At 42.1% G+C, this 8,787-nt stretch overlaps 3 protein-coding genes and 1 non-coding gene across 5 annotated transcripts; 2 read left to right on the top strand and 2 right to left on the bottom strand.

Annotated features, from left to right (window-relative positions):
* Positions 1–1,329: 1,329 nt before the first annotated feature.
* On the bottom strand, positions 1,330–1,411 carry TRNAS-AGA. The gene has a single exon. It is a non-coding gene; the product is annotated as a tRNA-Ser (tRNA).
* A 73-nt stretch (positions 1,412–1,484) lies between these two features.
* LOC9653872 (uncharacterized protein YraH) lies at positions 1,485–2,125 on the top strand. The gene is made up of 3 exons (XM_002978728.2): positions 1,485–1,631; positions 1,689–1,848; positions 1,922–2,125. Exons 1-3 carry the CDS (start codon positions 1,513–1,515, stop codon positions 2,048–2,050), a joined length of 408 nt encoding a protein of 135 aa, XP_002978774.1. The 5' UTR covers positions 1,485–1,512; the 3' UTR covers positions 2,051–2,125.
* LOC9658933 (dnaJ protein ERDJ3B) lies at positions 1,652–3,772 on the bottom strand. Its single transcript, XM_002978607.2, has 11 exons — positions 3,561–3,772; positions 3,355–3,503; positions 3,178–3,301; positions 3,010–3,127; positions 2,834–2,950; positions 2,696–2,782; positions 2,580–2,639; positions 2,444–2,521; positions 2,315–2,386; positions 2,093–2,252; positions 1,652–1,958 (listed from the first exon to the last, which is right to left on the bottom strand). The coding sequence occupies exons 1-10, from the start codon at positions 3,626–3,628 to the stop codon at positions 2,094–2,096; spliced, it is 1,032 nt and encodes a 343-aa protein (XP_002978653.2). The 5' UTR covers positions 3,629–3,772; the 3' UTR covers positions 1,652–1,958; position 2,093.
* Positions 3,773–4,650: 878 nt separating this feature from the next.
* On the top strand, positions 4,651–7,208 carry LOC9658932 (probable trehalase). Of its 2 annotated transcripts, XM_024683781.1 has the most exons (11): positions 4,653–4,838; positions 4,913–5,101; positions 5,159–5,456; positions 5,524–5,639; positions 5,705–5,824; positions 5,891–6,101; positions 6,175–6,247; positions 6,305–6,578; positions 6,641–6,740; positions 6,801–7,014; positions 7,067–7,208. In XM_024683781.1, exons 1-11 carry the CDS (start codon positions 4,745–4,747, stop codon positions 7,148–7,150), a joined length of 1,773 nt encoding a protein of 590 aa, XP_024539549.1. In that variant the 5' UTR covers positions 4,653–4,744; the 3' UTR covers positions 7,151–7,208. The 2 variants fall into 2 exon arrangements, with proteins under 2 accessions (XP_024539548.1, XP_024539549.1); XM_024683780.1 differs by having other exon boundaries at positions 4,651–4,838; positions 4,913–5,456.
* Positions 7,209–8,787: the final 1,579 nt, after the last annotated feature.

The raw sequence follows: 8,787 nt of genomic DNA, 5'->3' as shown, positions 1-8,787 counted from the left end.
TTCTCTCAAAGACTAGGCCATCTGACCATGAGTGGTCATCCCAGATCCACTCCTTAGCATCCTTAGGATGTCTGCAAACATGGGAAATAGCCTTCCCCAATATCTCCGTTCCAGTCTCTACCAAGTCCCTTTCTGTCCATGGTTGTATTTGCCAACACTGCCACTAAATCAAGGCCCACAGGCTCGACCACTAAGTCCCACTGTCCTCTGGGACTTCCTCACTGTGTGACTGTGTCCTTGGTCACCACACCAGAGGGCTACTCCTCTTCCTTTCCACAGTCTAGGATTTTGGGACAACATTTCAGAACACCGTGGCTCTACACAGGCCTCATAAGTACTTTCCCCGCCTTTTGCCTTTAGGTGCTCTAGCCATGGGTTTAAAGCGAAGTTCTGTTGAGCCACGCCAGGTATCCAAGTAGGTAGTGCCACCCACACTTGGATTAGGAGCATCGACCATTCGATTTCCCAGGGGAACTAGAGCCGACTCTTGAACACTTTACTAAGCTACCCCACTTGTCGGTCCTTATTCACTCTAGTCTTGGACTTCCCAGTGGTCAGCTCATCACCCAACACCTGGGTACAGCCTTCCTGGGCCAAATTGGCTCCACACTCTCCCTATTATACTTTTGGAACCCCCTGCATTCCCCCCCCCAGCTTGGGGGACAATCGCTTTGGGCTTTCACCCAATTGCCTGTATTAGTATTCGGACTCAGACTCGGACTCGGTATCGGTCCCGGTCTTGGACTCGGACTTGGTCTCGGTCTCAGTCTTGGTCTCAGTCCCAGTTCCATCTCAGACTCCATCTTGGGTCCATCTCGAACTCCATCTCGGGTTCATCTCAAACTCCATCTCGGACTCTTCCACGTGTCATGTTTTGGTCCTCTTGTGTCCTTTTTCTAGAGACTCACTCATTGCTTGCTTCATGCTTGTTCTTCGAGCCTTTCGTTAAGAGTTCCACTCTTGCTTTCGACCTTTTCAAGTCAGAGTTTTTAGTCCAAACGTGTTATATTTGTTTAGCTTTCGTTTCATTTCGGCCACTATCACGTGGCACCCTTTTGGCTCCACTTTAGGGCCTAGGGATTTTGTATGTACACCTAAAAAATTAAGGTATTTAAAAAATATATAAAATAAAAATGAAAATAAATACAATCATGAATTTATAGTATCTTAATAATATCTAATAAAACTTTGAGTAAACCTCTTAATATGACTCTCTCTACTCTCATCATTTAAGAGTTCAATGAATGAGTTCAGAGGGTTTGATCCCTAAAAGCGTTTTTTTTATAGATGGCCTTATTTTACGACTTTAAAGAAATTAAATAAAATGGCCGTGGACGGCAGGATTCGAACCTGCGCGGGCAAAGCCCACATGATTTCTAGTCATGCCCGATAACCACTCCGGCACGTCCACCCACTTGTCAAACATCCCGCCCGCCACGTAGGTCTTGTGCATGCATGCTTCACAATATAACTCTCAAGCATTGCAAGTTTCCTCTTTGCCTGGTGATTATCATGGCAACGCCTCCAAAGCTCGCCTACATCACCATCTACTGCAAGGACGTGACCAAGTCGGTGGATTTCTACTCCAAAGCGTTTGGGCTCAAAGTTCGTCGCATTGACAACACTCGCAAGTAAGTTCTAGAGATGCTTGGGTGTTAAAAATCTGTGAGCTTGTTTTTGATCTTTAGATGGGCCGAGCTCGAGACGGGCTCTACAACGCTGTCTTTCACTCCTCTAGAGCAACACGAGACTGCTATAACTGGAGGTGTCCAAACAGCTTCTAAGGACGAGCCACGCCACAATGTGGAGATAAGTTTTAGCTACCAAGACGTTGATGCGGCATACGAGGTAGCCTCTCTTCTCCTTCTTTTGCGTTCTTGTGTTCTTCCCCTTTCTAGATCTTAATTCCTCGATTTTGTAGCATGTTGTTCGAGCTGGAGCGGTCTCGGTTGCTAAGCCTGAGGAGAAAAAATGGGGTCAGAAGGTTGGATATGTGAGAGATATAGACGGCGTCATGATCCGCGTTGGTAGCTACGTTCACGAGCCTTGATTGATCTGTGGCTGTGCCTCTAATAAAACTGTGAAGGATTACCTCAGCTGAAAACTTTCTTGATTGCTTCCTTCTGAGCGTCTGTCAATGTCTTTGGGAAATCTACTTCGTATGTAACAAGCAAGTCGCCCGAGTTTACACTCTCAAAAATGGGCATGCCTTGGCTGCGGAATCGCCTAACTTCTTTCGGCTTTGTAACACCCTGAGGACAGCAGTCCGACCAAGTTAGCTCCATTAGTTTTGTAGTGGAGTTTGCGTTCTTACCGTACTACCGATGCTAACGGCGTGGCCATCGAGATGTTTGATCTCCTTTTCAAAACCAACCAACGCTTCAAGCTGCCGCAAAGAATTTCGTCAGTAATCTAGACTGTGAATGGTTAGCTTCTAGCCTACCAAGGAAATGGTAACAGCTGTGTGAAGGTTGTTTCCATGTCTCTCGAACCGGTCGTGCTTCTCGGTACGCACAACAAACTGCACAAGAAACCAAATAAACACTGGATTTTGGAAAGAAGTAAAAGACGCTTCGGACCTTCAAGTCGCCTGGATCTCCATCAATTATCGGTTCGCCATCCTCATGAAACGTGATTTCCTATGTAGAAAAAAAAAGACATTGATCAATGAAAGAAAAAAAAAAAACGCACTCACATGTCCATCCTTCATTCCCTTCTCTATATCAACGGTGATGTGGTAGCCTTCGCGAGCAAACTTGACATTGGGACATTGTTCGCAAACCTGCACAACAAAGACAATCGATCTCTTGTAAAGGCTCGTAGAACAAAATACCTGCTGTGTAAATTGTTGATACATTCCAGGCCCCAGTTGTCTATGTACAACCTCGTTTTTACAGTTGCACTGCCGTTTCCCCGGTGCCGGTTTCAAAACATTCTTTTCTCGCCACATCTGGTTTCCAACAAAACAAGCATTCTCACTCTCAAGAAGGGCTAAAAACTCAAGCATACCTCAAAAGTATTTCCCATGTACAAATCCTCCAATGTGGCATAGAGTTCTACAATCACATCGTCTCCTTTTGGAGTCTTTTCTTCACTCTCCTCCTCAAATCCTCCGCCACCAAAAAACCTGCATACCGAAACGTTAATTTCTCCTTCTAGATCGATCGACAAACTCACTGTGAAAAAATATCCCGAGCAAAGTTTCCACCACCTCTTCCACCACCACCGTTTTGCTTTAGACCCTCCTCTCCAAACTTATCATATATCTGGCGCTTCTCCTCATCGATAAGCACCTCATATGCTAAAAAACCATAGCCAAGCATAAGAAAATCACACTACATTCGCAGTGCTTACCGTTCGTGAGCTCTGTGAATTTCTTGTTTGCCTCCTCGTTCCCGGGATTTTTGTCCGGGTGATACTTCAAAGCGAGCTTCCTGTAAGCGCGCTTTATCTGGCTCTCTGACGCGGATTTGGAGACCTCGAGAATCTCATAGTAGCTTTTCCTGGAAGAAAATCCAAAGAATCTCTCTAAGACTTGGATTTGGAGGAGAAGAACTTACCCAGCGAGCGAAGAATATGAGCTTGTGAAAAGGATCAGCCCAATGAAAAGGGCTTGCGCGATCCTCATTCTTCACAGCTCCGCTGTCTCATACACCAATCCAAAGCTGTCGATCGCGTCGAAAGCTTCGCGATTGATGGATCGCCCCAAGCTACAATCTTACAAACCAGGCAGAGATCGCGCAGCAAAATCGATGGCGCCTTCCCTCGCGATTTCTCCTAGGTCACAAAAAATGGTTATTCCTCGGATATTCTGTCACTTTTGTCTACGTGGACCAATCACGCCTAAGCCTGTGACTCTCGGCCAATGGGAGTCGCTCAAACACGGTGCCCGTTGGATGGAGGACACGTGGACGGTGACGCGCTTTAGGGTTTATGTGGCGAGGTGACTCTCCTCTCCCTAGATCCTTGCTTCAAGTCTTTGAATTCTTCGTTCCAGCATCCTTTCTGGATGAATCGTGTCAAATGTAGATAAATCCTTGCTTTGGTCTTTGAATTCTTCGTTCCAGCATTATTTTTTTCTTCCCAATGTAGTGTTTTTCTTCCTCTCGAGTTCCAATAAATCCTTGCTTAGATTTATCACTTGGTCTTTCTAGCATGGTTTTTTCTTCCTTTCTGGATGAATCGTGTCAACTGTTAGTTCCAATTTAATGTAGATAAATTCTTGCTTGGATTTTTATCACTTAGTCTTTGAAAGTCTTCGTTCCAGCTTGTTTTCCTTTTCCTTTTTGGACGAACCAATATAGATAATCCTTGCTTATCCTTGCTCAGATTTATCACTTGGTCTTTGAATTCTTTGTTTCAGAATGGTTTTTTTTAAACCTTTCTGGATGAATCGTGTCCAATCTAGTGTACGGATAGATCTTTGCTTGGATTTTTATTGAGTTCTTCGTTCCAGCGTGTTTTTCTTTTGCTTTCTGGACGAATCGTGTTTCCTCAAAGACTTCAAACTCAGCAAAGACTATAATTCGCGATAAAAGTTCTCAAGGACGAGCCAAAGTTGTAACACGTTTTTTTTTTAGAGCGAGAGCGACCATCTACGCCACGAGATTGGAACACATGGTTGACACCAACACGTCGCTCCAAGATTTACTCGTGTACCAAGGCGGCCGCTCTGACGTTATACCATTTGCAGCGAAGCTCCGACGCTTTAGTCCTTCCATTTGGACTAAAGTTTGTCACGGCCATGGCAAGGACGGTATCAGCAATGGCGATGGCGTTGAGAGCTCTGGATTTGTTTGCGCTGCTGCTGCTACTGCTCCTGCCAGGATCCATCTCAGGTACTCTTCGAAGTTTTTGCTTGTGTGCTTCTTTTCCTCAAAGATATCGCTCAAAGTTTTGTGATCCATCGCAGGAGCTAGCATCAATGATACGACTCCTCTGGAATCGTTTCTTACCTCTGTGCAGTCCACCGCCTTTCAGGTCCTGGGCAATGAAAACGGGACCTTTGATCCGAAGTACTACGTCGATCTGCCGCTCAAGCAGGACTTGGAGGTCACAAAATCGGCTTTTGTGAATCTCTCCCGCAGCAACATTGATAAAGGTTCGCGAAAACTTTTTCATCTTTTGTTTTCTCGCTCCTATCATTGCTACTCGACAGGAAGGTTTAATGAATTTGTAAGCGAGCATTTCAACGTGCCAGGGACTGACCTGGGAGACTACAATCTCTCGGACTTTGCAAACACCCCCGAAAGGTTCCTTCCCAAAGTCAAGGATGCCTCGGCTCGGGAATTCGCTCTAAAAATACATTCGCTGTGGAAAGTTTTGGCAAAGAAGATCAAGCGCGAGGTGGTCGAGAAACCACAGCGCCATACTTTGCTCCCGCTTCCAAACGTTGTTGTGATTCCTGGATCGAGGTTTCGCGAAGTTTACTACTGGGACACTTACTGGATCATCAGGTACACAACTTTTCTTTATTTTTTTTGGTATGTGTAATCTCTTTTTTTTTTCTTCTTCATTTTCCAGGGGACTTCTCGTGAGCAAATTGTATGAAACAGCCACATCGGTTGTCGGAAATCTCATTTACCTCGTCAATACTTACGGATTTGTTCCCAATGGTGCTCGGAGCTATTATCTCAATCGTAAGCTATTTCTAGCCATTTTGTTTCTCTCCTTCGTTTCGAGCTTACGTTGTATAATTATGCAGGAAGCCAGCCTCCGCTTCTCAGCGAATCCGTCAAGGCAGTATACGCCGAAACCAAGAATAAATCGCTAATAGAGGAAGCTTTTCCTGCACTCTTAAAAGAACATTCGTTTTGGTCGTCAGGCAAGCAGCTTTAAGTTCTTGTATTGTGTTTTTCTTTTAATCTTTTTTACATTTGGACATCTCTAGATCGTTTCACAGTCCACATTCGCGATGGTCATGGGGTTAAGCACGTACTAACGAGATACAACGCGAATTTGTACTCGCCAAGGCCAGAATCGTATATTGTTGACACTGACACTGCCAAGAACTTGGGAAGTTCGCAGGAAAAATCCAAGCTTTACCACCAAATCGCGACCGCTGCTGAAAGTGGCTGGGATTTCAGCTCCCGCTGGATGGCGTAAGTGTCATAAATCGTTGCATACAAAAAGGTTTTATTCATTTTTTCACCAGGGTTCTTTCTAATATTTCAGGAATCGCCTAAACCGAACAACACTTGTGACGGCCTATATTCTTCCTGTGGATCTCAACTCGTTTTTGCTACAGGCAAGCAGCTCTGTTTAGCGTAAAATATATTTGATAAGCATCTTTCGTTTGCTGTAGATGGAAAACAATATCGCGTATTTTGCCAAGCTCTTAGGAAAGAAAGAGCTCCAAAGGCGATTTCACATGCATGCAACGTCGAGAAAAGCTGCCATAAATGCCGTGTTTTGGAACGAAGAAATGGGACAATACCTCGACTACTGGCTGGTGAAACGCAATGCCACAGACATTGAATTCAAGCAGCAAAAGATCTACAGTTTCGACAAACAGAACCAAAACACTGATGTTTTTCCTTCCAACTTTTTCCCTCTTTGGTGCGGAGTGGTGCGACCAGGTAACGTATTCGATTGTTTTGTTTTTTTTCCTGTTTTCTAAACAATATATTTATCATTTCAGGCGATGAGAAAGTTTCGAAGCTCGTCTCTTCTTTTAAGAAATCGGGGCTGCTGTTAGCTGCGGGTGTGGTCACCTCACTGAGAGAAACAGGAGAGCAATGGTAAGTTACTAGTCGACTCTTTTATTAAGACATATAGTAATGTTGGATGAAATGTAACAGGGACTACCCGAATGCTTGGCCCAATCTCCAGCATATTATAATAGAAGGATTTGCTGGTGCTAGATCTGTGGAAGGGTTGGCCCTGGCGGAGGATATATCCCAGCGCTGGCTAAAGTCGAGCTATGCGGAATTCCAAAGGGTTGGGAAGATGCTGGAGAAGTTAGACGCGAGATACTGTGGCAGGAGTGGTCTTGGTGGAGAGTACAATCCTCCGGTTTGTGCATAAACAGTTTTTTCACTTACGTACTTGGTTTAATGTTTTGTAGACTGGCTTTGGATGGAGCAATGGTGTTGTCTTGAGCCTGTTTGAGAAATTTGGCTGGTCTACAAAGTCAAAATTGACTTGCTAAACATTTGCTTGATTGCTTTCGATATTTAAATATAAACATGATATGAGGGTTCACTAACTAGTGTTTAAATTCTTGTGTTTGTTTATAAGCATAACTAAGTGCTTTTATGTGCTTCAAATAACTTGATGTGGAGTACCAATGTTTGGTTTGCTTTCATAATGAACTAATGATAAAAATTAAGAAGCTTGAATATACTAAATTTTGTGAAGGGATGGAGGTCTAATTTATATCTAAGAAGAAGTAATTTAGAGTAATATATAATTGTTATTACTAATTAACATATGCATTAGCAATAAACAATTGTACAGCTCGCATACTTAAGTTGTAATAGAATGACTAGATATAAATGTTTTGACTTGTAATTGGAGTGTTATGTAGTGTAAGGTGTTATGTTGGCTCTACTCAAGGCCAAAGATCCATAATTGGAGGAAGAGGAAGATCTATTTATATCTTTTACATAGAGTTATTAATCAAATTGGAATTGCTGTATGATATCAACTAGAAATGTTGCCAACTCCTTAGCCTAGCCTTTGGGTGGTTTAGGAGTGCTGTGAGACTTGATGCATTCATTGGGAATTATGCAGATATGAGTGTATGTTAGGCAGTGATGTAATGCATGTTCCATTGTTTCAATACATCCTCTCAAACTAGAGGATTGGCTTCCTCTCAGTAAAATGCAAATAGTGTCCCATTGCTCAATATGCCACAATAGCCCTTCTATATTTTCTTCCTAGGGGAGTAGAGTTCAATTTCAATAACTTATGTAGTATTTACCACTTGTAAATATGTGGTAAATATAGTAGAATGAACCACACTAGCTGTTGAAGGCTTGTTTTATCTAAGTTTGTGGTTGTGTGGTATATATATTATGTATAGTAGAAATAGTGGGTAAATTGAGCATGACTGATTAATCTCAAACATTGCCTAACTCCCTACTAAACATATTTGTCCTTATTATGTGTTTAAATTAAACTCTATACTATGTTAGTTGGTGGAATATTCATATCCTCACATTAAACTGCTGATATTGTAAAATAACATTAAACTTTGTTAGGCTCTATTTTGTGTGTTAGTGGTGTTTAAGAGTTGAATGCTTTAATATTATTTCAATGTCACTCCATGGTTTTGTTCTTTCACCCTTTGTTTACTCTGTATGGTAAATTATCATAAAGTAAAGGGTGAAAATCACATACACTATAAAAGTAAAGAATTATGTAAGAGAAATAATTTGGAACCAAGAAAATTCAAGGAAATTTGATATTGAAAGTTGAAAGCAAGGTCCCCCAAAATGATAAGTGAGAACACTATGTCAACTAAGAACATCAAATTTTCCATTTGTTTTTTTTTTTCACAATGCAAAAATGGGATGATATTTTTGACCACCAAGCCTGACACTATTTAAAGCACTTATAATCACTGTGACATCTTTTTTATGTCCAAATTACTGATTGATATACTGTAAATAACTATTTAGCCTTTCTTTTCCAATAGATCTTAAGTTTTGTTTCTTTATCATCATTGAACTCATTTAAAAAATTGGATTATCAATGTTTTGATCTTTTTTCTATGGTCTTTCACATTCTTAAATCATTTATTGGCTCTATCCACAAAGTTGCATTTGGTATTTTATATTTCTT

Source organism: Selaginella moellendorffii, unplaced genomic scaffold (genome assembly GCF_000143415.4).
Source record: "Selaginella moellendorffii unplaced genomic scaffold, v1.0 SELMOscaffold_38, whole genome shotgun sequence".
In the NCBI taxonomy this organism is placed as follows: Eukaryota; Viridiplantae; Streptophyta; class Lycopodiopsida; order Selaginellales; family Selaginellaceae; genus Selaginella; species Selaginella moellendorffii.
The sequence above is the reverse complement of the archived record's forward strand: the minus strand, read 5'-3'. Positions and strand labels throughout refer to the sequence as shown.

Excerpts from the sequence above, each read along its gene's own strand:
- LOC9653872 (XM_002978728.2), top strand. The coding sequence starts at position 1,513 with ATGGCAACGCCTCCAAAGCTCGCCTACATCACCATCTACTGCAAGGAC. Across the intron at positions 1,632-1,688 it reads CGCATTGACAACACTCGCAA|ATGGGCCGAGCTCGAGACGG; the intron begins GTAAGTTCTAGA and ends TTTGATCTTTAG. Across the intron at positions 1,849-1,921 it reads ACGTTGATGCGGCATACGAG|CATGTTGTTCGAGCTGGAGC; the intron begins GTAGCCTCTCTT and ends TCGATTTTGTAG.
- LOC9658933 (XM_002978607.2), bottom strand. The coding sequence starts at position 3,628 with ATGAGGATCGCGCAAGCCCTTTTCATTGGGCTGATCCTTTTCACAAGC. Across the intron at positions 2,951-3,009 it reads ACATGGGAAATACTTTTGAG|ATGTGGCGAGAAAAGAATGT; the intron begins GTATGCTTGAGT and ends GTTGGAAACCAG. Across the intron at positions 2,783-2,833 it reads ATCAACAATTTACACAGCAG|GTTTGCGAACAATGTCCCAA; the intron begins GTATTTTGTTCT and ends TTTGTTGTGCAG.
- LOC9658932 (XM_024683780.1), top strand. The coding sequence starts at position 4,745 with ATGGCAAGGACGGTATCAGCAATGGCGATGGCGTTGAGAGCTCTGGAT. Across the intron at positions 5,457-5,523 it reads GACACTTACTGGATCATCAG|GGGACTTCTCGTGAGCAAAT; the intron begins GTACACAACTTT and ends TTCATTTTCCAG. Across the intron at positions 5,825-5,890 it reads ACATTCGTTTTGGTCGTCAG|ATCGTTTCACAGTCCACATT; the intron begins GCAAGCAGCTTT and ends GGACATCTCTAG.